At 46.2% G+C, this 27996-nt stretch overlaps 1 protein-coding gene across 1 annotated transcript; it reads left to right on the top strand.

The window, feature by feature from the left end:
• Positions 1-27996, top strand: cand1 (cullin-associated and neddylation-dissociated 1). Its single transcript, XM_033614886.2, has 26 exons — positions 1-321; positions 11470-11545; positions 11663-11730; positions 11818-11972; positions 12132-12255; positions 15254-15341; positions 15442-15610; positions 15710-15815; positions 15893-16038; positions 16211-16362; positions 18674-18814; positions 19128-19269; positions 19840-20048; positions 20133-20301; positions 20391-20480; positions 21164-21317; positions 21417-21654; positions 21754-21942; positions 22074-22217; positions 22480-22615; positions 22709-22885; positions 23540-23635; positions 23757-23926; positions 24023-24187; positions 26800-26907; positions 27464-27996. Exons 1-26 carry the CDS (start codon positions 254-256, stop codon positions 27686-27688), a joined length of 3705 nt encoding a protein of 1234 aa, XP_033470777.2. The 5' UTR covers positions 1-253; the 3' UTR covers positions 27689-27996.

The raw sequence follows: 27996 nt of genomic DNA, 5'->3' as shown, positions 1-27996 counted from the left end.
GCAGAGAGAACGGGAGCCCCATTCAAACAAACCAAACTCCGCGCCCCGGGATGCGACAGTCGCTGTAGCAAGAGAGAAAGGCGGCAGCAGCAGCAGACACACACACACACACACACACATACACACACACACTTTACCTCCAGGAACCTGACGACCAGCACCGTGAGACAGACTGCCAGAGACAAGACAGACACACGGACAGTCTCTCACACACTGAGCGCTAGCAGGAGGCTAACAGCTAACAGCACCCGACATGGCGAGCGCCTCGTACCACATCTCCAACCTGCTGGAGAAAATGACCTCCAGCGACAAGGATTTCAGGTAAACTCACACCCCGGCACAGAGACCTGTCTGCGGGGCTCACGTTATGACCTCAGCCCGCTCCTTCCTCCATGTTAGACACGGAGCTAACGGCTGCTCAGCCAGGCCTGCGGGCTGTCATGCTAACAGCTAGCCTGCCACCTGTCTGATCATCGTCACATCGCTAGCCAGCTAGTTAGCTAACAGTGTTCGTTAGCGTTTGATTTGACAACCTCTCCAGCTACAGCGGTGCTAGCTGGTTAGCAAGCTAACACGGTGCAAGTGATGCTAACCTGACAACTGACTCGCAGGTTAACAGCGCCAGTTAGCAGTTAGCTTGCCTGTTAGCCGGCTAGCACACTAACTTCTGTCATACCGCAAGCTAGCGTGATGTCAGCTATCGTTTTGTGTGTGAATTCTCAACGGTGCGTGTCTGTGGATTTAAATGAGCAGTTAGCATGGGAGCTAACTGGTCCCAGTTGGAGTGAGGAGCAGACCAGTGGTGGTGGTACGTTGGTGTGTCGTGTGGGCTAACGAGCTCTGATGCTCTGGGGGTGTGGTGGTAGCATTGGTGTCTCAGGTAAGATCATGTAAACAGACTGGGATGCAGCGGTGTTCAATAAAGTACTGATGGCACCCAGTGAGAGTACTCTGTTACAAGTACAAGTACTGCATTAAAACGTCCCTGCAGTGACAGTGTGTTAGTGTGATGTAGTTAAAGTACTCAAAGTATAAAACTGACCCCTGTGACTGCTGAAGGTGTGAGGCCCCTGAAATGATCTTATCACCATTATAGGTCAGATACAACACTCTCAGCTGGACACCAACATGCTCACACACTCATGTTTGGTTGAATTTAGGTTGTGACGTCAGGTGATCCCAACATCAGTTTGATGTAGAGCAGTGACAACCGATGATGTCACTGTTTTGTTGGGCTTACGTTGTGTATTTAAGAAACCAAAACTGGCTGATGCAGAATTCGTCTGCAAAAATATAAAAATGTCAACACATACAAAAGTGTTGTGAATCACCAGAAGCCCCACGATATTATCACTACACTTGAGTCACGATATAATAACACTGCGATTGTGTTGTGACATGTTGAATATTGCGCTAAAATACATCCCTGAAGGAAAACTTTGTCAGCAACTGTTTCATATACTAAGATAAAGTTTTCAGTCTGTTCATCTCACTACAGTCATTTTTATTGCATTAAATGTACCCAGGGAACTGAAAAAATAAGATGTTATTATTCTAGTAGGCTACCAAAAGTTTCATTAGTATCTGCAGTGTCAAATATATATATATAATTAAAATAATCAATACTTGGTGCCCGTGTATATCTACGATATTGAAAATAAAACTGCAGCTGGTCGGAGAATCTCCCGTTTATATTAGTTGTTGTCAAAGAGGAGAATTTTTACACAAACTTCAATTAAAAAAAATGGTTTCGAGTCTCAGTTACAGTAATAATAAATCATTTATTCAACCCCTCCTTTAAAGGTCATTCTGACTGATGATTAAAGTTGTGTAATACTGTGAGACTGCAATATTTTCTGAAACAGTTATCGTACTGTGAAAAGCTGACACCGTTGCAGCCCTAGTGTCGTAACATGATGCTGCTGCACACACACATCACAGCACTGTGCTGTAAAGAAGGTGGACCTCTAACTTTGGTGGACCTGATTTTCAGTCCAACTTAAATCATATCATAATATCATATTGACGTTCAGTGCCAGCGGGGTTATTTTGCAGATATGAAATGTTTGCGATATGCTGAGTGTTACAGCAACATATATTACGCTTTATTACCTTTTCTCAACTGTAAATGATGTCCCCACTCCCCAAAGGAAAACTTTGGCTCATTACATAAAACAGATGCTGACAGTGTTCAGTGTGTTTACCTCACCTCATTGTTATTGCAGCAGCGTGTATCCAGCTGACTGAACAAGCAGTTAGTTTTGTTATTTTAGTAGCTACCAAAAGTTAAATTTGTGTTTGCCATGTTTATGATTTATATAATAAAAAAAATATCTTCTTTGTATACAGTTATATCTGATCTCATTAGATGACTCTGACTCGTGCATTAATGTAAAACCAGGATTTTACTGTTGGAGCTGGAGTTGAGGCGGAGCTCAGTTTGAACTATTAACTAGGGGCATCTAAGGTACCTCACGATTCGATTCGATTATTGATTCAGGGTGCTGAGATTACAACGATTATCAATGCTTTTTTCCCATACAGGATAGATTTTTTTTCTCAGTCAGTGGCTAAAAATAATATCAATTAAATCAAGTAAACAAAATATTTACTTCCATCTTTTATTTACAAATGGAAACACTCACATTTTCCAGGGAAATAAAGTGCACTCTTCAAAAATGAAGATAACACACACATATTCTCTCTCTCACACACTAGCTGTGTTCGAAATCCCTCCCTATCACGGATATAGTGCACTATATAGTGTGTTCGCCATTTTGTCGTGTTGTTCGAATTCTCCGCGGTTAATTTCATTCACTATATGGTGGACTATAAAATACCCACAATGCACAGCAAATGTGAGTGAACAAACGATGTACCCTACATTTACTCCCGTATACCACAATGCAGTGCGGTTGTCTTTTGCCACAAGAGAAGAAGAAAGGCGCAACAAGCCAATAGTTTGCTTATATTAGCTAGCATGTTAGCTTAGATTTTTTTAGGCTATTTACCAGTTGACGTTGGCGAATCAACAAAAGGCGCCTTAAACGCCAAAGATAAGTTTGTCTTCGCCTCCGTCTTTGCCTGAGGAGCAGGACTTGGGTCAGCAGCATCCAAACAATCACCGGAATCATTATTTTAATACACAAAAAGAAAAGAAACGAATAGGATGCTAGCCGGTAACATTAGCTCACGAGCTAACAATAGCCACTTAGCTCGCACAAGCCAGGTAGCTTGTAGCTCGTGCACTATCGTGGGCTATTACAGCTCACAATGCAGACACACAACTGTAGCTGACAAAACCAAACGTCCACAACATTGACATTTCAACAATTTATTGACAAAAATTACAACCACCATACAGTTCGATCATCCTCTAAGCGCCCGGTTTGTTTACATGATGCTCGGCACGTCCACTTGCGTCACAGGAGTATGCGGTGCAGCTACTGACGCAACAGCGTTCAGAAAATTTCAGTTCGTGTCCGAAATCTCGTTCAGTCGTTCCCCATGTAGTGCACTATATAGTAAACACGAAATAGGGAATAGTGAGTGAGTGGACGGTTTTGAACACAGCTACTCTCTCTCTCTCTCTCTCTCTCTCTCTCTCTCTCTCTCTCTCTCTCTCTCTCTCTCGTTTAGAGTGGGTAATTTTTTTCGTGTAAACGTGTACACAGGTTTCACCGCTGGGTGGTGCTATTGCATTATACCAGTAAAGCCCAAGTTAGCTGAATACCAACTGAACGGGCCATTTAACCAACGCGGCGTGTTAACAGAACGGAGCTCATAGGCTACTGACCTGTTGCCAAACCCGGTCTCACGCCATTTCTTGTCACATTCACAGTTGTTACCGGCCGGCCCTTCACTTTAAGACAGTGGCCGTGTGAAGCGGCGTATAGAGTGTACGGACGGGAACGCACCGTGAAACTATTACTGTTCATGCTGCGGGTGGTTGCAGTCTGTTTACAGTGTTTAGCTCCAGTTACAGCATAGTCTCTGTGAGAAGGCCCTGCGTTATGTTATGTTTTCCTGCTGTAGAGGAGAAATAAATGTGCTTCTGCACGGACGTCAGTTCTGCATCCTCATTCTTCAAGCAGAGTTGGTCTGGACTCCTAGAGCTAGTTACAGCAACAAGCCAAGCTGTAAAGATAATCTACAGAAAACCAGTGTCTCCCAGCTATGGTTCGGAGCGCCAGACTGGAGAAGGTAACACAGTCTATCACAGTTAGTCAGCAATTAGTATTCATTACATTATTACTAACATATTAGAATAGGGCTGTCACGTGACAGTTTCTGAAAATCATAATTCATCGCTGAATTTCAGAAGTTAATTGGGATTAATCACATTTTTAGCGCACATTTGAAATTCCATTTCTTTGCATTTTAAAGCAGTTTTGACGTCCATATTAACGAGGTGAAGCAATTCTTACCAGAGTGTTTTGGTGAGGAATCAAATCAATGCAACTTTGTTCCCCCTGACAGTAAGACATGACTGGTCACTACATGCCAACCTGAGGACGTCCCTTAGACCCGAGTATTGACTCCTCTGCAGTCAGTCTCCACCCATTTAGAAAGCGCTGTAGTTAACAACTTTCCTCCACAGGTCTGTGGCGATTCCCACACTACAGAATAGTGCTTTGCCGTCTCTGGCGATGTGGTTGCCCACTGATATCAGTCTGATTAGCTGCACCTGCTAGATTTGCTTCATTCACCAGCCAAAAAGCTATGGTAATTTTTTGAGTGGCTTGTAGATTTTGTAAACCACCAACTGCAGTGGCAGAGGGACAAAAAAGTTCATTTCCCACGCTGCATCTGGGAGTTTTTTGAAGTGAAAGGAGACGTCCAAGAGCCCAGTGGTGACTTATCTTCCATCACAGCTGTGGCAGCTTGGCTACAAGTGAGGGTGTGTCGAAGAGACAAAATAGCAGCACGCAATTAACTCGATTAACAAAAAATAATGTTATTTTCACACGTTAATGCAGACAGCTCTAATTACAGTTATTACGACTTCAACCATCAAAACAGTTTCACATTAATTTCCTGTCAATCCACTAATTGATGAATGGACTAATAGTTTCAGCAGGACGTGTATTAACTGTTCATAACAAAATGTTTTTATATGCAAAAATCTTCATTTGCAAAGTCACTGAAGACAAATGTAGAGCAGTAAGAAGAACAATATGTCTCTCTGAGATGTGGTGGAGTAAAAGTATGAAGTGGCACGAGAAGAAAATACTTAAGTAAAGTACAAGTACTAAGCACAGTACTTGAGTAAATGTACATGGTGACACTCCACTGATGTGATGATGATGATTATGATGATGATGATGTCAGTGTACCAGCTGTGATTTATCTGGTGTGTTTGTATGTCGACGGGTTAAAGAAATGTGTTGTGTGGTTTTACCTTCTTTCTGCGCTCTGTTATTGAATATAGATCAGGTTTGTCTGGTTTATCAATATCAGTTGATGTCAGTGATTAATATACATGTGGGAATTGAAGCGATTAATCAAGTGACAGAAAATTAGTTGACAAAGATTTTGATAATCTTGTTTTAATATGACTTTATAGATTGTTTGGTGCGGACTAGGCTTATCACGACACCAGAGAATTTCCATGATTCTCGATACTCATTCGATACCACGATAAAAATCAAAAAACAGAAACTCACTCACCTTGAATTCTTTAAACAAGTCAGGGTGCCTGTCTTTTAAGTGTGTAGCCAGGTTTGAAGTGTTTCCTGTTTTGGTCTGGAAACTTCGGAGGCACCGTTTGCACACTGGTTTTTGCAAGTTTACAATTACTCCACATTCATCTGCCTCAAATGCAAAATATGTCCACACACGACTCTGACTGCCTGACTTTTGGACAAGCCGAGGTGTTGTGGCTCCAGCAGCACTTGTTAGAGCTTAGATTCTCTGCCCGAGCCCAAACCTGACCCGACCTTAATTTCCCCCCCTTGACGGCGCCACTGGCCGCGCACATGTGAGTGATCAACGGTGCAACACGATGCTGGTATATGACAGCAAAAAGACGGGGACCTTGACACTTAAGAGGCACATGACGAAGGCTTGCCATGGAAAGAAAGACGAGAGTCAGCCTTCAATGTCCACATTCGTATCCTTAAAAAAAATGTCGCATTTAAATCAGGCTCGTAATTACAGTTAAAGGGACGGGACGGGCTCGGACAGAACATGTACGGGCTCGGGTGGAGTCGGGCTGGATTTTTTGGGCCCAATCTAAGCTCTGGCACTTGTAGAAGCCATTGTTTCTAGCAAAGATGATGGAGAACAGGCTTCTTCTTTGGCGCTAGTCCTTGGCACAGACTGACGCGCGTATACTGCCCCCGTCAGTTCCAAAAGGAATCGTCACGGCCCGCTGAGGGCAAAGTTATATCCGGTACTTACGGTACTGAAAAAAAAAAACAAACAGGTACCGATGTATATTTTTGCGTGTTGGCATCGACTTCGTACCGAAGTATCGGTTCTCATGACAACACTAGTCTTAAGTCTAAATCTAGGCTTTAGTTTGTTTTGGAGACAGACCTGAAGCAATCAACAAATTAACTATCACTTAAAGTAATCTATTAAGCATCAATGCCAAATATTCTCTGGCCACATTTCGAGCTGCTATCATTAATCAATTAGTACTTAACTATTTTTTCGATCGCCAACTAATCTGATGATCAAATAATCAATTTGAGTAATTTTTTAAAAAAAGGAAAAATCTAAATTCTGTGATTCCAGCTTCTTGAAGAAGTGTTTCACTGCTGGAAAGATGGCTGTTTAATTAAACTAGGACGTCCCTGCAGCAGAAAGATGCAAATACTTTCGAAAATTGATGCTTTTGCTCAAGAGGGAGAAAACCTACAACTACCAGAATGCACTACACTGCATCAGACCTATAAACACTCCCTCTGGTGGGTGAAGTAATGGTGCGTTCCATATAGATCTTACCGCTAGTAAGACGGTAGGAAAGACAGGAAGCTGCGCAAAATTATGCAGCGACACAACATGACACGCCTCTTTGAGGCGGTTCTACCAGTAGCAGTCTCATACAAACTCAGACGACTACAAGTTTCGAAAGACTGACGAAAGCAAAGATGGCTGCGCCCCATATTTACCATTAGTGGCTCTGCTCTTTACTATTATTTATACTGTTTAGCAAATTTGAGTCGTCTTTTTAAGAACTCGTACACATCATAATGCCTTATGGGAGTGCTTTATGATGTGTTGTTGTACGTGGAATGTCTTGTATGTGTTGTTTATCCGTTGGTGTTGGTGAAAGTAGCTTGCAGTGTTGCTAATAATAAAAGCTCCACTACTATAGCGACAACTGCTTTCTTGGAGGCATCTATCTTTGTTTAGGTCGTAAATGGTACAGACGCAAAAGGGGATGCATATCTCCAATTTAAACAGGAAGTTACGACATTTTACGACATCTTGAGTCTCACTGCTCGTAGTAGTGTAAATGGATCACAGCATAAGGCGAACACCTTCGTTTAAAGAAATGGCGGCTGGCTGACGAGAAACAATCTCACTACGGTTAAACAGTAAACTAAAATATGTTTCTAAAAACATTGTAGGTGAGAAATCGACAACACAACAACAATCTAATTTTTTTCAGCCTCCGTTTTTGCTGTGCAGGAAACAATATGGCGCCCACTTCCTGTTCACAAGCTCTCGCTATTACAGCTAAACAGGGCACTAAAATATGTTTATAAAGCAACACAGTAACGTAATCTTGATTTTTATTTGATCAGCTCTGTCTAGTTTTACTGTTTGATCGTATTTTTAAGAAAGTTTAAGAAAAACAGCGGGTCTGTCTCTTGATCCACGACTATACGCTTTGTGTCCGCGGTGGCTCGCGATACAAGAATGTGGAAGCACGGGCTGTAGTTGGAGGAACAGCCCGAGAGCCAGCGAAGAAGGGCGAGGTGGAGGGAAGGTTACACAGTTCATTTATCACATACTACCCACAATGTTTTGATACAAAGCTGGTTGAAAATCAGCGAGGTATCCCTTTAAATGTGAATATCTTCTGGTTTCTTCCTCCGTGACAGTAAACTCAATATCTTTGGGTTGTGGACAAAACAGGACATTAGAGGACGTCATGTTGGGCTGTGGGAAACAAGACCAAACAACCAATCAGTTAGTTGAGAAAATAATCAACAGATTAATAAACAATTGAAATAATCATTAGTTGCAGTTCCTCAGAAATCATGTTGCTGTTTTTTCTGTCTTTGTGGTGAATATTTTGGCATTTTTGGGAGATTTTTGTTGGTTTTCAGGATATTGTGATTGTGAGAAATTGTGTTTTTGTCATTATTGTTCTTTGCTTTTACACACCAGGCGATGAATGGACAGATTATGTGATATCACTACTACTGACAAGTTTGCATTCAGCTGTTATATTGATATTTTTCTTCTGTCCATCAATAATAACTCTTCCATTTCTTCGACGTCCTCACATCGTCTCGAGACGTCCCTATCGAACCACAATGGCGCAACTGCACTCTAAATATTGAGTTAGTGTGTTGTATTCTGATATTAGAAAACAGCCTCATCAATATTCCCCCCATCGCTCCTCGCCTGGCCTCGGTGTCAGCGTGTTCCTCGTGAATATAGAAATGAGTATTAAAGCGGAGGTAAAGGATCAGACGATTTAGTCCCTCGCAACCGTTTAACAGATAAAATTCAGAGCCAAGCAGCCTCTTGTGAAAAGCTTCTCGAGGACAATCACAGCCACCGTTGGCAGCACAACTAATCAGTTTCATCACATGTGACAGCAGCACTCTCAGTACGAGATATCCGTGAAATTGTGAGACTTGTCAGTGTTTCGCTCCCGTCGCTGCTGACCCTGTAGAAGAAGAGAGTCGCTTCAGTCCTGATCTGAGTGCTTTAATACTGCAGATACTCGGCAGGAGAGATAATTACACTCTCCTTTTAGGTGATACGTCCCCGCTGCTGAATTCACACCATCTTTCAGCTGTCAAACACGTCCAAATTACTTCTCTAATTTGAGTGTGTGCAGGCAGCGGAGGAAAATACAAACATTGGGTTGAATGTGGTCTCAGAGGATATGACTCTTTATTAAAGGTCTCAGAGCTGCAGCAAAATATTTGATCAAGACATTAATATCATCATCCTGCAGGTGATCTGAAACAGATTAAATGTCATCTTGAACATAAGCTTCACCGTCCTGTGGACAGAAGTCTCTCTGACCCTGTGTGTAAACGCTCTTTAGGTGGAGGTCAGTACGTGGGCACGAAACACTTAATATGTTGGTTCACTGAAAGCTAATAGCATAAAAGTAGCTGCAGTAAGTGGAGTCATATTTCAAGCTCTCAGACTGCGTCCGAGAGGCTCCACTAATCAAATGCATCAGTCGATAGCTGCTGTATGATTTCATTAATTAATTGTATGTTGCGTTATCGTCACTGCACGTTTTAATCGTTCTTCTCTGCGCGGCCAAAACCTAAACAAGATGGCAGCGTCCTGTAAAGTGTTGTCAAAGAGGAGAACAGCAGCATCAAAGACCTGAAGGTGGCTGAAGGATTTTATTTCTTAGCTTCCTGAAATCATCTTCCAGATTTGTTGATGCACAGAACAGAAAAGCTTCATCTTCAGCCGAACAGAGGAAACTAAATTCCTTTTCAGGACATTTAATATATTTAATTTCCCCTCTCGTCATCATTGATGTAGTTTTGTTCACACTGTCACTGAGGGGAAATTGATTTCTGTTTCCTGGCTTCCTCCACTTCTTTCTTTACATTGTGGTTTGCTAAACGTTGTGTGCAGTGCTTCCTGGTGGACGTCATACCCCCAAATTTAATAATAGAAATACACAAGAAACACATCAGAGTCCTGCAGTGGTCCATGTTTAAGAAACCTACACCTGCCCGTACCTGTAAAGCTCAGTACCAGAACCAACCAGTTACCCGTCATTATGTCTAAAGTAGAGCCTGACCGATATGGATTTTTTGGGGCCGATGAAGATTCTGATATTATGGAATAAAAAAATCAGATATGTCGGCTGATTAAATTTTTACGTTTTTCAATTAAAAAACCCCGAAATACCTGCTTTTGATGGCTTAAATATAGTTCAAACACTCGTTACAAAGATATAAATTGAAGGAAGAACATTTTACTTTTTTCAAATACTTTTATTATCAGAAATTGTGTGGAACAAGCAGCATATGAACAATTTGAGCACAAAATAAATCAAAAATATGATGTGCAGAAAGGCAGTAAACCTCTGGGAAATAAAATAATCATGCAAAGTCTGTATGAATTAAGACATTCACATGTATGTTCACAGCACCAGAGTTCTTCTTATTATTGCCAATTTAACAGAGGTAGGTTATAGTGCAAAAAGTAACACAAAGACATCATTTCTAAGTAAAACAACATATTCCCTGCATTTTATTAGTGATGAAAATATAAGTGTTAACATTATTCTCTAATGGCTATAATGGCCCTAGTCTAAACACCCTGACACACCAAGCCGACGGTCGGCCGTCGACTAAAGTCGGGCCATCAGTGAGCGTCTGTCAGCCTAGTTTTTGCAGTGTGTCACGCACCGTCGGCACTTCGGCAGCGGCGGCTTTTCAGCCGATTGAGCATGTTGAATCAGTGGCGGAGCTTGTCGGTGAGAGAGATCACTCTGACTGGCTGTTCAGGTTTTATTTCCTCGCCCCTGTAGCGAGTGAATCTGCCTGTAGTGAAACCGGGGCTAACCGGTGCTTCCTCCTCAGGCTCCACTTCACTCAGCTGCCCCACAGACCCGCTGCTTCTTCACACTTTAACCTGAATAACAAACCGGAGCTAGCTGGGAGCGGCTAGCGGAGCATTAGCCGCAGCATGACCGGAGGGAAGCACAGCCAGTTAGCCTCCGCTAGTCTCTGAGCTAGCCCCGGCTCTCCGTTTGGATCCAACCGGAGCACCGAGCCCTGGTTTGTTATTCAGGTTAAAGTGGGAAGAAGCAGCGGGTTTATCGGGCAGCTGAGTGAAGTGGAGCCTGCGGAGGAAACACCGGGACCGTCTGGATGTAATAGTCCGTGGAGGTGCTGCGGTGCTCGGCTGCACAGATAGGAAACCCCTCGGCTGACAGGATGTACCACTCTCTCACTCTGCTCTCTCTCACGCAGGCGCAGAACGTACGTCCTACTTGGCCGTCGGATGTAGTCCGTGTAGTGTGTTCAAATGCAACTGACACAGGGCGACGTGAGGCGACGTAGATGACCCAACAGTTGGCTTTCGTCGCCGCTAGTTCTTTGATGTCAATTTGGTGTGTCCGCACCTTTAGTCAAAGCTGCAACTGTTAATTTAAGTCCTGCGACCCGACCTGCACCTGTGATTAATTACACACAGTCTACAGTCGCTCACATTAAGCTGGGTTCTCCGTTCGTGAGTAACAAAGTCAAGTTTGATGAATTATTTGATTGAGTAATTAATTTCTGTTTCTCTCTCCAGGTTTATGGCCACTAACGACCTGATGACGGAGCTACAAAAAGATTCAATCAAACTGGACGACGACAGCGAGAGGAAGGTCAGTTCATACTGGTTCAAACCAGTTTAAAATTGTTTGATCTCTTTGTTAACAACCAGTCAGGTTGACTCAGTGAGAGTTTTGTATTGATTGATTGATTGATGTATTGGTCGACAGGTGGTGAGGATGATTCTCAAACTGTTGGAAGACAAGAACGGAGAGGTTCAGAATCTGGCCGTCAAATGGTGAAAACACAGTTTTGTATTTATATAAATTTGTGTTACCGCCTCACTGTGCGTCTCGTTAACTGTGGATGCGTTTGTTTTCTTCAGCCTGGGGCCCCTGGTCAGTAAGGTGAAGGAGTACCAGGTGGAGACGATCGTGGACACTCTGTGCACCAACATGCTGTCGGACAAAGAACAGCTCCGAGACATTTCCTCCATCGGACTCAAAACTGTCATCGGAGAGTTACCGCCTGCCTCCAGTGGTACAAACACAACAAATGCTACCTGCTACTGTTAGAATATTACAGCTCGCCTCCGGTGCTCGTTAGTGATACTGATGTTGTCACCTCGTTAGTTTAGAGTTGGTTTAGAGTTAAAAAAGACAAATTCCTGGATGATGAACACCTGACTGTGTCTTTCAGGCTCTGCTCTGGCTGCCAGTGTTTGTAAGAAGATAACGGGCCGACTGACGAGCGCCATCGCCAAACAGGAAGACGTGTCTGTCCAGCTGGAGGCGCTCGACATCATGGCTGACATGCTCTGCAGGTACATTTCCTGTCTGTCTGTCTGTCTGTCTGTCCATTACATCATTGTCTATAGAATAAGGTTTAATGTTCGGTGTCAAATTTTCAGAATTATTTATTATGAATTATTATAAATCTTAAAGACAACAACTGGTGCTTTAGATATAGAAAAATCAACGTGAAGCCTGGCTCTCTGCTCCGTCTGAGGTTCCTGTGTTTGACTGGTAGAAAGCTGCTAATTTGTAGTTAATCAAAATAACACTGCTGATGAAGGCAGAGGCATCGTGCTGTTTTTAGGGTGCCGTCTGATAACAGCAGCATTTACAAGGATTATCATGATTCTTCACATCCAAGATTGGATTCAGTTTTGTATTTTAACTTTATTTTTCAGCACTATGCCATAAAGACAGTGGCGGCTGCTGGTCTTTCAAACAGGGGAAGCTCACTTTAAGTTTACATCATAAAACTTACTGTAGCGAAGCAGTAACTTATAAAAGGAACATTTAACTGAAGCCATTTTTCAACCACACTCATGCCATAGAACCACAGCAACACACCAGGGGTTAAAGTTCTCCGGCACAGCGCCGGATTTCCGGCGTGGCGAAGTTTCTGTCCGGCACGGGCAGAAGTGCTCTACAGTGCGAGTGTTTCACTCACATTTGCCCCTAAATATATATATATGTGCGAACCGGGAAAATGATTTAGGCGCACAGTGTGTGAGTAAACACAACCTACTGTTTACCGTAATCGGCATCGGACGTTTTTCATCAGTAATCGATCAAATAAATGTATTATAAAACTCGCTCCTTTGGCTCTGACACAGCCGTCTCCCTCCCTGCCGCAGTCCCCACTGCACTGGGCTTTGTAACAATGTCCCGCCTACAGCCCCCTCTGATTGGTTACACGGCACAAGTGATAGCCAATCAACACTGACGCCTGTGCATGCTTTCACATCATGTCACATTGAGACACAGAGCACAGATGGAGTGGGAGAGGCTCCGGTAAGCCAGCGGTAATTTTGAAGGTAAGGTAACAGAAACCGGACAGAAATGAAAATTGCAATAAAAATCCTCTATGCTGAGGTTTTAAAGTCACCACCACAACGTTATATGATCCATGTCAATGATGACATGCTTGCCCAGAGGCAAAATTTCGACGTAACTGCCTGTTTAATTCACATCAAGCGCAATACAATTTTGCAAACAGCCTAAATAATTTAGCTTCTAATAATAAATAGCACCAAGGCAAAAAAGAGATGCAGGAGCTATAAGTCAAAAAGTCTGGTCACCACTGAAAGTTTAATCTTTATTTATAAACTCATTATGCTATAAAAGTTTAATCTGAAAAGTAACGACTAAAGCTATAATCTTTTTGTTCGTTTTGATCATAAACACGTTCCTTTGCAACACATACATTTCTATTTCTTCATTTTGTGACCGCAACACCAAGCCCCCCCCCCCCCCGCTCCGGAAAAGATTTCAGGCACACAAATCTTCCGTGCTCCACATTTCAGGCACAAAATTTTTTCTTGCTTTAACCCCTGAACAGACACCTCAGACATTTTCAGATGGGTTTAACAGTGAAAATGAGCTATATCACTTATGGAAATAAGGAACTCCGGACAGCACTCTGTCAGAAGACTCCACTCGCCGATGCTGGTGTGTATTTCCAAAGCATGTCAGTCACAAAGGGGTTCAGCCTTTTAGACAGTTCCTCCAATCATCATGCGTACACCGAGCGTCCTCTCCCGCCTATGAAATTTTAAGGGAAGTTCAGCCTCCCTTGTTGTCTCAGAGCAATCGCCCCTGCTTAAAGACCAACAGATCGTTGGTTTACGATGTTTCCTGTAATTTACATTTATAAACGTCTTTAAATTTTAACATAACTGTCATGTTATTTAATTGTACCACACTAAGGCCACATGGTCACATTTAAATAATGTATTTGAGTTGTAATAAATTACAGTAACCTATTTCACCGTCAGCTGCACAAACCGTTAAACACAAATTCAAAAAGAGTCAAATATATCCTGCTGTATTTGGTGGCGTATGGTGCCTATGTGTAGAGGAGTTTTTCCTGTCAATAACATGTTCGTTGTACACATAACTTAGGGGAAGGTAAATTGTTGCCCTGCCACTGATTTAAATGAAGCAGGAGAATTTTATAAGTCAGTTATTTTCTCTGATACCAGCTCAGTGGCCTTGTGGTAGAGTGTCCGCCCTGAGACTGGGAGGTCGTGGGTTCGATCCCCGGCCGGGTCATACCAAAGACTATAAAAATGGGACCCATTGCCTCCCTGCTTGGCACTCAGCATCAGGGGTTGGAATTGGGGGGTTAGATCACCACATGATTCCCGAGCGCGGCACCGCTGCTGCTCACCGCTCCCTCAGGGGATGGGTCAAATGCGGAGAACAAATTTCACACATTCAGGTGTGTGACAGTCAGTGGAACTTTACCTTTACCTTTACCTTTACCTGTCATCTGCGACTGTGTCTCAAAATGCAGCTGCAGGCTAACAGTAAGCTTCACTGTGTTGTCTTTGAAGTGTTGCTGCACATTAATAATAATACCAATAAAAAGTACGAGCATTTAAAGGGAAAGTTTTCTTACTAAAGTATGTTTTAATCAATGGTTTCAAAATGAGAAATGTGCTAGCAGGCCTGTTCTTCCTCCGGCAGAGAACTCCAGAGCCTCAGGGCCTCGATGGCAAAAGCCCGGTGACATTCAGTTACCAGCCTTAACCGAGGGACGACTAGTGAGGGCAGGCTTGAGGCTCTCAGGTCACGACTGGGAGCGTAGATAGTCAGAAGCTCTGCGATTTCAAAGGATGAAATCAAAAGTTAATGTCGATTTACAGCCCTAGTGTTTATGTTGATGATGATGGTGTTGTTGAGTCTGACTCTATATAATAAAACGTGTATTAAGCTGCAGCTCTGCTCCATGTGATGATGTGGTTCTTGTAGTTTTGTGTTGAATCAAATGGACTACAGTTAACGTTCCTCCTGTGCGTCTCTCTGCAGACAGGGAGGTCTGCTGGTGAATTTCCATCCCTCCATCCTCAGCTGTCTGCTCCCTCAGCTCACCTCCCCCAGACTGGCTGTCAGAAAGGTACAGCTCCCCTTCGTCTCGCTGCCCTCCATCACCTCAGGAGCCAGTGTGTATCTCCATCATGTCGTCATGTTCCTGTGTTGTTGTGTGCCTGTTTCAGAGGACCATCATGGCTCTGGGTCACCTGGTCATGTCCTGTGGCAATCTGGTCTTCATTGATCTGATCGAGCACCTTCTGACTGAGCTGGGGAGGAACGACAACATGTCGACCACCAGGACGTACATCCAGTGCACGGCCGCCATCAGCAGACAGGCGGGACACAGGATCGGTGAGTCTGACGAGACCAAAATATATCTGGACATAAAAAGTATTTAATCCAGGACGTCTTTTTACAAACTGTCTCTGATCTGCTGTCTGTTTCTTTTAGGCGAGTATCTGGAGAAGATCATTCCTCTGGTAGTGAAGTTTTGTAACGTTGACGATGACGAGCTCAGAGAGTACTGCATCCAGGCCTTTGAGTCCTTCGTCAGGAGGTAACACACGCAGTAACACTGCTAACGCACCTTTATACACTCATTGTTCTTGCTTTAACTTGTATTTGCTGCTTCAGGTGTCCTAAAGAAGTTTACCCCCATGTTCCCACGGTCATCTCCATCTGCCTGCGCTACCTGACCTACGACCCCAACTACAACTTTGACGATGAAGACGAGGACGACAACGCCATGGACGCTGAGCAGAACGACGAAGACTACCAAGGTACTGACTTAAAAGAAGCCGTGTGTGACTAAAGTTTCATCCAACACGCACAGTGAGGAGCTGATCGATCGAATATGTTCTCGGGATCTTGAACTTTAAAAAACAGTCTTCAGGTTGTAGTTCTCCACCCTGTGACGTTGGGTGATGACAGCCGGTCTCTCTGTGTGTCCAGGCAGCGACGATGAGTACAGCGATGATGACGACATGAGCTGGAAGGTCCGACGGGCGGCCGCCAAGTGTCTGGACGCCGTCGTTTCAACTCGTCATGAGATGCTGCCAGAGTTTTATCGTTCCGTCTCTCCTGCACTCGTCTGTCGCTTCAAGGTACCGTCACACTCTGCTCACTGCTTCATCACCTCCTTCATCACCTCCTCTCCTCTCTCTACACGATATGTAGATTGTTGCACATAATGTAGATTAAAAGTTCACAAGTAAAAGTTCTACCCAGAAACTCATAGCCTTACACTGTGAGTATCATGTGCTGATATTAGCCCAACAAGGTGTGAGTCAGTCGCACTGTGGCGAGTGCAAATGAAACTCTGGAGCTGGACAACCTACCTGCAGTTTCCCCGTCAGCTGAGTTGTGTAGAACAGCGGAATCAACGGTGTAGAGGACGAGGTCAGTGTGTCAGCGTTGCATCACTGTGTGTAGAAACGTATTCGGTGGCATCACCCAGACGTGTCAATCATCACGATGAAGAGGAAACAAACCAAACTTTCTTTAATCATGAAGCGCAGCGTTACTGTACAGCTCTCTGTATGAACGACACTGCAGACTGAAGTCTCTACTCAGTGGACGTCTGACTCATATGAAGCATCTAATGCGTCAGTGGCTCTGCTTCACATACGTCTGGTTTATGAGATGTTTGTATCGTCACTGTCATATTTATAAACTATGATGATCTGGTCACGTCTCACACCTTCCTCCTTTCCTTGCAGTTCTCAGTTCCATCCCATAACTACGGTTACTGACATCAGAACGTCACTTCAGTGTAGCGGATTGTGATGTTTATTACAGCGTCAGTAAATTCTGTTGCCTGATGTTTGACACGCAGCTCCAGTCTGTTCGTCTTTGCCCATCAGAGGCACAGCAGCCTTCAGGGTTGATCGTGACGTCTTAAGGTCCTGACACACCAAGCCGACGGTCGGCTGTCGACCAAAGTCGGGCCATCAGTGAGCGTCTGTCAGCCTAGTTTTTGTGGTGTGTCCCGTACCGTCGGCACTTCGGCGTCAGCAGCTTTTCGGCAGATTGAGCAGGTTGAATCGGCGGCGGAGCTTGTTGGTGAGAGAGATCACTGATTGGCTGTTCAGGTTTTATTTCCTCGCCCCTGTAGCGAAACCGGGGCTAACCGGTGCTTCCTCCTCAGGCTCCACTTCACTCAGCTGCCCCACAGACCCGCTGCTTCTTCACGCTTTAACCTGAATAACAAACCGGAGCTAGCTGGGAGCGGCTAGTGGAGCGTTAGCCGCAGCGTGACCGGAGGGAAGCACAGCCAGTTAGCCTCCGCTAGTCTCTGAGCTAGCCCCGGCTCTCCGTTTGGATCCAACCGGAGCACCGAGCCCTGGTTTGTTATTCAGGTTAAAGTGGGAAGAAGCAGCAGGTTTATCGGGCAGCTGAGTGAAGTGGAGCCTGCGAAGGAAACACCGGGACCGTCTGGATGTAATAGTCCGTGGAGGTGCTGCGGTGCTCGGCTGCACAGATAGGAAACCCCTCGGCTGACAGGATGTACCACTCTCTCACTCCGCTCTCTCTCACGCAGGCGCAGAACGTACGTGCTACTTGGCCGTCGGATGTAGTCCGTGTAGTGTGTTCAAATGCGACTGGCACAGGGCGACGTGAGGCGACGTAGACGACGCACCAGTTGGCTTTCGTCGCCGCTAGTTCTTTGATGTCGGTTTGGTGTGTCCGCACCTTTAAGTCCAGTTCAGACCAAAGATTTGTGACGAGACAAAACCGTTTAAGAACGTTGCAGAGAACAGTTAAAGCGGTGTGAACTGGCCAGTCTGAGCTCGACTCAAGCTGGCTGATGGTGTCACCTGACACTCAGCTGGTCAAATGGCCGGCAGCTGGTTTTAAAGCACGTCACCTGTTTCAACAGCCAATCAGCTTGTAGTGAAGTCTGCGGGTCAAGTCAAAATGACCACAGATGGCGTGTTGGCTTGCTGCAGCAGGTGCTCCGTCCCTGCCGAGCCCTCTGTTTCTGTCCGCACGGTGTGCCGGTGTCAGACGGTGGGTCGCTGCTGCTGCTGGCTGTATGTGCTTATGCCCCGCCCACACACACACATTCTCATTGACTGATGAATTGGTGCTGGTTATTTATATTACTGTGGCGTATTGATTATGAATACGAATATAAAGAAGCGTTTGAAATGTTCCTGATTTTTTTATAATGAAAACAGTTTCCCCAGAGTTGCTTGAGGACAAAATGTTCCCTCAGTCTCCAGCGGGAGGATTCTGTCTGTCTGTGACACCTGTTTAACGGTCTGTTCAAATAAATAAAATTGTATCCTGATGCATTTGGGTTTTTTCCCGACTCCTCTGGCGTATGTAATCCATACACTTTAATCTGACTGGAGCTGCCTGTGTGTGTGTGTGTGTGTGTGTGTGTGTGTGTGTGTGTGCGTATGTGTGTAGGAGAGGGAGGAGAATGTGAAGGCGGATGTTTTCCACGCCTACCTGTCGCTGCTTAAACAGACCCGACCGGCTCAGAGCTGGTTGGCTGATCCAGACGCCATGGAGCAGGGAGACACGCCGCTCACCATGCTGCAGAGCCAGGTGATGTTTGAAGACGTCCACTTGGATTTGGGAAGAATTTCAGACACTTTGTCAGATTAATTGTTCATAAAAATAATCTCTGGAGCCCTAAATTATTCAGAGCAGTATTTCTCTGTGAGTCAGACTGAAGTTTCTTGCAGTGTTGTCTTTGTGCAGTAGATGTCACTGTTGTTTTCAGTTGGCTATTTCCTGTTGTCATGGTGACAGGAAACCCTCAACAGCATCCGGCACCGTCGGCCACAGAGAGCATGTGGTGGCGGTGGCGGTGGTTTCCTCTCTCGCTCACTGTACTCATGTCTCTCGTCCTGCGCAGGTCCCCATGATAGTGAAAGCTCTTCACAAGCAGCTGAAGGAGAAAAGTGTCAAAACTCGTCAGTGTTGTTTCAACATGTTGACTGAGCTGGTGAACGTCCTCCCAGGAGCCCTGACCTCCCACATTCCAGTACTAATACCAGGTAATGCTTCACAGCCATTAGAAGTACAAGTACTACGACTACTATCTTGTCTGTGCCTCTCAGCTCTGAGCCGACTGGTTCCTGCCAAACCAGAGGTGACAATATTTTGGATTCTGTCCTCGTGAATTATAGAAATCAGTTGAAATAAGAGCATCAGTGTGTGATTTCAGACGGCATGTCAGCATCCTGGAAACAAGAGGCGTGACATGTAACACAACAGCTTTGGCCTCTTGTGTGACATATACCGTACGCATCAAACAACAACAATGACATCACATGTCAATAACAATCATTTAGCGTCCCTGTTATGTGGCGGCTGATCTCGTCCTCTGCTCGGAGGGTAATCAGCTCCTGGACCTCATTGTTTTCCCAGTTTGTGGACATATTTGGTCGCTGTTGTTCTTTGAGTTAGCTGCTAACTGCTTCTAGCTGCTTTTTAAATCTCCCAGCGTTGGGTCGCACACATAAAACGTCATCAAAAGGTCACATCCTGTCCTGCCGGCTGTCCCTTTGACACAGAGGTCATTTCAGTGCTGTCGTATCAGTAACGGCAGTATCTTTGTGTTTCAGGTATCATCTTCTCTCTGAACGATAAGTCGAGCAGCTCCAACCTAAAAATCGACGCCTTGGCCTGCCTCCACGTCATCATGGTCACACACCCCGCTCACGCCTTCCACGCTCACGTCCCCGCCCTCGTCCCGCCCGTGGTGGCGTGCGTGGGAGACCCCTTTTACAAGATCACCTCCGAGGCTCTGCTCGTCACTCAGCAGCTCGTCAAGGTGGGAGTCGAACCTGCAACCTCCGTAACCTCTTGAGCCTCTTTATGTGAAGCAGCTGATTCTACTCCTGTTCCTCCCCTCCAGGTGATCCGACCTCTGGACAGCCAATCAGAGGGCTCCGACAGCTTCGACCCCTCCCCCTACATCAACGACCTGTTCACCTGTACAATCAAACGCCTGAAAGCCGCTGACATCGACCAGGAAGTGAAAGAGCGAGCCATCTCCTGCATGGGACAGATCATCTGCAACCTAGGTAACCACCGTCTGCCCGTCACAGCGCTGTGATGACGCAGCTTCGTGTTTTTATGACTCACGTTCTCACGTTCCCGTGTGGTTGTGTAGGTGACCGGCTGCCCGCTGAACTTCCTGGAACGTTGCTGATCTTCTTAGAGCGCCTCAAGAATGAGATCACCAGACTCACGACGGTGAAAGGTAAGCCCCGCCCTGATCTCAGCAGCCTTTTGGTAATTTTCCGGCGGCTCTGATGTCTCTGCGGCGTTATGAAACGGCACCGTCTGTGTGTTTGTGTTCGGCTCCAGAGGCTTCAGTTCTCTCTGTTCTTTCCCTCCAGTCTTCCCTTGTTCTCTCGTCTCTGTGCGTTCTGTAAAGCAGATACATGAAGCCGCGGGGTAGCCATTTATTTTTCACACAACTCATGCACCACCTCAGGCTGATTTGTGTCTTTAAAATCTAATTTGTGTACAATCATGCTGTCTCTGAAACTCACCTCAGGTCCTATCTGGATAAAACTGTGCGACACGTCTGTGTGCTTTATGTTCAGATCTCACAACACGTTGATAATAATATTAAATATAAATGAACAGTATGAACAGAGGCTGTGTGTGTGTGTGTGTGTGTTTTATTGTACGGTGAGGGTTGTAGCTGTGAGTGAAGACACAGCAGGTGTCGACTGTTACGTCAAAGTGAGTTTTAATAAACATTGTTGATGACACGGCCTTTTATTTTTAATTGTGGCGGCAGGAATGTGAAACGCTGATTCATGGATATAAAAATAAAAAGACTGTCTTAAATTAGACTCTCCAGAGGTTTTCTGTCATGAAGAGTTTGAAGTGGAGTTATTTTCTACCGCAGTCCTGATTGTGTTTGTTTTGCAGCTCTGACACTGATTGCCGGCTCTCCGCTGAAAATTGACCTGAGGCCGGTTCTCCCCGACGCCGTTCCCATCCTCGCCTCCTTCCTCCGCAAGAACCAGCGAGCCCTGAAGCTCTGCACGCTGGCTGCTCTGGACATCCTGCTCAGAAACTACAGGTAACACACACACACACGTCGCACACTTGTCACTCAGAGCCGTCAGCTCCGCCCACTCCCCTCTGTCAGTAACACCATGTGAATGTGTCTGTGCTTCAGCTCTGCGGTGACGCCCGTCATGGTGGACGCCGTGCTGGCTGAGCTGCCTCCTCTCATCTCGGAGAGCGACATGCACGTGTCACAGATGGCGCTGAGCTTCCTGTCCACGCTGGCGGTGACTCACCCGTCCTCACTGGGTCAACTGAGCGGAGGGAACATCCTGCAGCAGCTCATCGCACTGGTTCGATCCCCGCTGCTGCAGGGTGGAGCGCTCGCCGCCATGCTGGACTTCTACCAGGTACAGAGTCACAGTGTGTCAGAGAACAGACAGACCTGTTGATGAAAACAGCCTGAGACTTTAATGTGTGTGTGTGTGTGTGTGTGTGTGTGTGTTCAGGCTCTGGTGGCCACGGAGACTCCTGGTCTTGGTTACATGGACCTGCTGAGGATGCTGACGGGTCCCGTTTACTCCCAGAGCGCTGCTCTGCCTCACAAACAGGCCTACTGCTCCATCGCCAAGTGTGTCGCCGCTCTGACCCGAGCCTGTCCCAACGAGGGACCTGCTGTGGTCGGACAGTTCATCCAGGTGAACTTTAGAGCGGCAACGATTCAACGAGCAGAAAATTCATCTGCAACTATTTAATAATCGGAATAATCTTTTTTTTTTTCCTAGAGCAGGTTTAAATAAAGTTTTTGTTTGTTGTCCCTGACTGACAGGATGTGAAGAACAGCCGCTCCACAGACTCCATCAGACTGCTCGCTCTGCTCTCATTGGGCGAGGTGGGACACCATGTGGACCTGAGCAGCCAACCAGAGCTGAAGACAGTCATCCTGGACGCTTTCTCCTCCTCCAGTGAAGAGGTAACACCTGCCTGTCTGACCAGGAAGTGCCTTTCACATCCTGGACTTTTCACATTAAAAGTTCGTATCAGAGATGTCACTGTGCGATTTAGGATTGTGAAAATCATATTTTATTTACCAAACAAATTATGGATGAATAATTGCCGAGGTGACTTCAGTCTCGAGGGGTTTTGTGCCACAACAGAAGGAATCACAACAACTGCTACCAAATCCTAGTTTAGTTACATGCTGGTCGACATTAACCTGCCTCTCTCTGCCTCAGGTGAAGTCAGCGGCCTCCTATGCGCTCGGCAGTATCGCCGTGGGGAATCTTCCAGAGTACCTGCCCTTCGTCCTGCAGGAGATCTCCTCCTCTAAGAGACAGTACCTGCTGCTGCACTCGCTCAAAGAGATCATCAGTGAGAAGAGCAGCTCAGATACTTTGTGGATAAATCTGTGTGTGTGTGTCTTCTTTGGCTTTAACGTGTGTGCGTGTGTGTGTCTGTGTGCAGGTTCGGCGTCGGTGTCCGGACTGAAGCCGTACGTGGAGTCAGTTTGGTCTCTGCTGCTCAAACACTGCGAGTGTCAGGAGGAAGGAACCAGGAACGTGGTGGCCGAGTGTCTCGGCAAACTGACGCTCATCGACCCTGAAACCCTGCTGCCCCGCCTCAAAGGATACCTGCTGTCAGGTAATCAGTACTCTGATCAGGTACCAATAAACCCTGCTCTCAGGTAATCAATACTCTGATCAGGTACCAATAAACCCTGCTGTCAGGTAATCAATACTCTGATCAGGTACCAATAAACCTTGCTGTCAGGTAATCAATACTCTGATCAGCTACCAATAAACCCTGCTGTCAGGTAATCAATAATAAGATAACCTCTCTCAGGAATTAACACGATTTACGAGATCAGTAAGTATCTGTTAATCTTTATATTGGCACCAAACTAATTGATTGAATTGATTTGCATTGATTTGATCAGTTATTGAATGAATAATCAATAACCATGATCCTCTTGTGTGTTGTCAGCTGATCAAAGGCAGTTTATCATCAGCTGATCGATCAATAAGCCCTATTGATTGTTAAACAGTGACTCTTTAGCTGTAATGAAGATAAAAACCTCCGACCAATAGGAGCATTTAACATTATGCTAAGCCCCGCCCCTCTGCTCCTCTGAGCCAATCAGACTGTCTCTGTCTCCTCAGCCTGAATCTCATTGGTTTACAGGGTCAGAATAAACCAGTAGTTGTAGATGAAACAGCTGCTGACGCTGTCATCTGATGATTGATTTCACATATTGATTCATTGATTACTGATCTGTGTGTGTGTGTTTATATGAAGGTTCATCGTACGCCCGGAGCTCCGTGGTAACAGCGGTAAAGTTCACCATCTCCGACCAGCCACAGCCCATCGACCCGCTGCTGAAGAACTGCATAGGTGAACATTTATTTTATTGATCTCTCACCAAGTGATGAGTTAATCAGGAACATTTTAATTGGTTTAGCGATTATTTCAGTCAGGGTGCAGCTCTGATCTCTGAATCACTGATTCTCCTCAGGTGATTTCCTGAAGACGCTGGAGGACCCGGACCTGAACGTGCGTCGTGTTGCCTTGGTAACGTTTAACTCTGCGGCCCACAACAAACCCAGTCTGATCCGAGAGCTGCTGGACTCAGTTTTACCACAGCTGTACAACGAGACCAAAGTCAGGAAGGAGCTGATCAGAGAGGTCCGAACACGTCACTGAGACACGTCAGCAGGTCCAGGTGTTGGTTCTGTTTTGATCGGCACGTGTGTGACCCTGTGTGTGTGTGTGTGTGTGCAGGTGGAGATGGGTCCGTTCAAACACACAGTGGATGACGGGTTGGACTTGAGGAAGGCTGCGTTCGAGTGCATGTACACTCTGCTGGACAGCTGCCTGGACCGACTCGACATTTTCACCTTTCTCAACCACGTAGAGGACGGCCTCAAGGACCACTACGACATCAAGGTCTCACTGCACCACGACGCAACACACGACACGACACACCATGACACGACACACCATGAGATGACACACCACAACACACCATGACACGACACACCATGACACGACACGACACACCACGACACGACACACCACGACACGACACACCATGACACGACACACCACGACACGACACACCACGACACGACACACCACGACACGACACACCATGACACGACACACCATGACAGGACACCCCACGACACGACACACCACGACACGACACACCATGACACGACACACCATGACACGACACACCATGACAGGACACACCACGACACGACACACCATGACACGACACACCATGACACGACACACCACGACACGACACACCATGACAGGACACACCACAACACGACACCATGACACGCCACGCCACGCCACGACACACCACGACAAACCACAACACGACACTCAACAACAAACCACGACACGACACAGCATGACACGACACACCACGACACGACACGACACACCATGACACGTCACACCACGACATGACACACCATGACACGACACACCACGACACGACACTCCACGACAAACCATGACACACCACGACACGACACACCATGACACGACACGCCACGACACGACACACCATGACACGCCACGCCACGACACGCCATGACACGACAAACCGCGACACGACACACCACGACACACCACGACACTCTACGACAAACCGTGACACACCACGACACACCACGACACACCGTGACACACCACGACACACCACGACAAACCACGACACACCACGACAAACCGCGACACTCTACGACAAACCACGACACACCACGACACTCTACGACACTCCACGACACTCTACGGCACTCCACGACACACCACAACACTCTACGACACTCTACGACACTCTACGACACTCCACGACACACCACGACACGACAAACCATGACACGACACGACACACCATGACACACCACGACACGCCACACCACACCACGACATGACACATCACGACACTCTACGACAAACCGCGACACACCACGACAAACCATGGCACTCTACGACAAACCACGACACTCTACGACACACCACGACAAACCACGACACTCTACGACAAACCATGACACACCACGACACTCTACGACACTCCACGACACACCACGACACTCTACGACACTCTACGACACTCCACGACATGACACACCACGACACGCCACACCATGACACGCCACACCATGACACGCCACACCACGACACGCCACACCATGACACGACACACCACGACACGACACGCCACACCACGACACTCCACGACATGACACACCACGACACGCCACGACACTCTATGACAAACCGCGACACACCACGACAAACCACGACACACCATGACACTCTACGACACACCACGACACACCATGACACTCTACGACAAACCACGACACACCACGACACTCTACGACACACCACGACACTCCACGACACACCACTCCACGACACTCTACGACACACCACGACACACCACGACACTCTACGACACTCCACGACACTCTACGACACACCACGACACACCACGACACTCTACGACAAACCACGACACACCACGACACTCCACGACACTCTACGACACTCCACGACACACCACTCCACGACACTCTACGACAAACCACGACACTCTACGACACTCCACGACACTCCACGACGCACCACGACACTCCACGACACACCACTCCACGACACTCTACGACAAACCACGACACACCACGACACTCTACGACACACCACGACACTCTACGACACACCACGACACTCCACGACACACCACGACACTCCACGACATGACAAACCACGCTATACCACAACACAACACAACACAACACAACACCACACCACACATGATACACCACGACACTTCATGACACGACAAACCAAGACACTCCACGACATGACAAACCACGCTATACCACAACACAACACAACACAACACAACACAACTATTTCTAGTCGTAGGAGCAGCATTACTGATGTCGGGCCTTTTTACTGATTTTAAATATGAGGAATTTTCAGCTGACACAAACGTCATCAAAACAAAGACCAGTGTTCAGAATGTCTTTTCATTATTGATTAATCTATTGATTATTTTCTTTATTGAATTGTTTTGTCTATTAAATGTTAAACTTTAATTTACTTTGTTTTATTTCACCCAAACGTGTTCAGTTTGCTTTGAGAACATAAGTTCAGAGCAGTGTAGCTCTGCTGCTGCTTCAGTGAGACCTGGGTCCTTCCAGTTTCAGAAGTATTGATTATAATGGAGGAAAGATGGATGCAACACTTTGAATCGATACAAACATCTATCAGAGCACAGACTGGCTGTTGCAGAGCATCAGGGCTGATTGGTTCATTATTGTTTCATCTATTGATTAGTGTCTGGATTCATTAATGAATTGTTCTGTCTGTCAGGTGGCAGAAATGAACCGTCAGTGTCTTTAACTTTGTTTTATCTCAAAGAGAGACTTATGTTTTTGGACCGTCTTAGACCATGTGAACGACATGTATGCACTCTGACAATGGCCGTGTTTCCCCAGTAAGTGTTAACGTCCTGTTGTTTTCAGATGCTGACGTTCCTGATGCTGGCCAGGCTGTCGTCTCTGTGTCCCAGTGCTGTCCTGCAGAGACTGGACAGACTGGTGGAACCACTGAGAGCCACCTGCACCACCAAGGTACACACACACTACACGCTTCACACACATGCTGCACCAGTATCACATGTCAGTCGTGGAGTGGAACCACCCAGCCTGTGAAACAGTTATAAAGCTGCGCTCAGACTGCAGAGTTTTGAGTTATCTCCTCTTCACCCTCCAGACAGTCTGGTCTGAGACGTTCAATGCCGATGTTTTGTCCAGATTATCAGGTCATGTGAGCGATTTACAGATCCAGTCTGAAACCTCCTGAACTGCCTGGACTGCTGTCTGACGGCTCTGTAGCACCCACTAGTGGCGGGCAGCTGCATGAAATTTAAGCGGCATTGTACGTGAATAAAACACAAATTGGTTTAACCGGCTAATATTTCTGGTGCCGACTAGTGAGGGGGCGGATGTTTAATGGGTTACACGTCTAATCACACTCGTCCCTAGATCTGAGTTCTTCCACGGCCATTTCCATGTGAATTAACTCATTCCTGTCCGGTAACAACCGTAACGATTTCAGGAGACTAAATATGAAAATAAAAAATAATAAATTTGTGGTCAGTCGAGTAAAAGCGTCTCCTCTCCGCAGGTGAAGGCGAACTCGGTGAAGCAGGAGTTCGAGAAGCAGGACGAGCTGAAGCGGTCGGCGATGCGAGCCGTTGTGGCGCTGCTGACGATCCCCGAGGCGGAGAAGTCGCCGCTGATGTCGGAGTTCCAGTCCCAGATCTCGTCCAATCAGGAGCTGGCGGCCATCTTCGACTCCATCCAGAGGGACTCCAGCTCCGCCAACATGGAGTCCATGGACACCAGCTAAAGAGACGGACAGACAGATTCCCCACGATGCAACACGGCACCACCCCCAGCTGCTGGAGCGCTAACCCCGCAGCATGTTTCCATGACAACAGGACACAGACACACACATACACATATACACATACACACACACTCGTAGTGTCACACCCTCTCTTAGCGATCGATCGTTCCATGATGCATTGCACTGAAATCAGCTGTTGGAAAAGAAAGGACGGAGACTGATGTACGGCGAACACACACGGACAAAAAGGACAAAAACAAAGAACAAAAAAAAAAAATTTCCATTTGAGGCTTGGAAGCTCCTCCCAC

The sequence above is a fragment of the Epinephelus lanceolatus genome, chromosome 23, assembly GCF_041903045.1.
Source record: "Epinephelus lanceolatus isolate andai-2023 chromosome 23, ASM4190304v1, whole genome shotgun sequence".
NCBI lineage: Eukaryota > Metazoa > Chordata > Actinopteri > Perciformes > Serranidae > Epinephelus > Epinephelus lanceolatus.
The sequence above is the reverse complement of the archived record's forward strand: the minus strand, read 5'-3'. Positions and strand labels throughout refer to the sequence as shown.

Bases quoted from the DNA above. Each gene is read 5' to 3' on its own strand.
- cand1 (XM_033614886.2), top strand. From the start codon at position 254: ATGGCGAGCGCCTCGTACCACATCTCCAACCTGCTGGAGAAAATGACC. The intron at 21,318-21,416 runs GTAACACACACA...TCTGTGCTTCAG, and splicing joins ATCCTGCTCAGAAACTACAG to CTCTGCGGTGACGCCCGTCA. The intron at 24,188-26,799 runs GTCTCACTGCAC...TGTTGTTTTCAG, and splicing joins AGGACCACTACGACATCAAG to ATGCTGACGTTCCTGATGCT.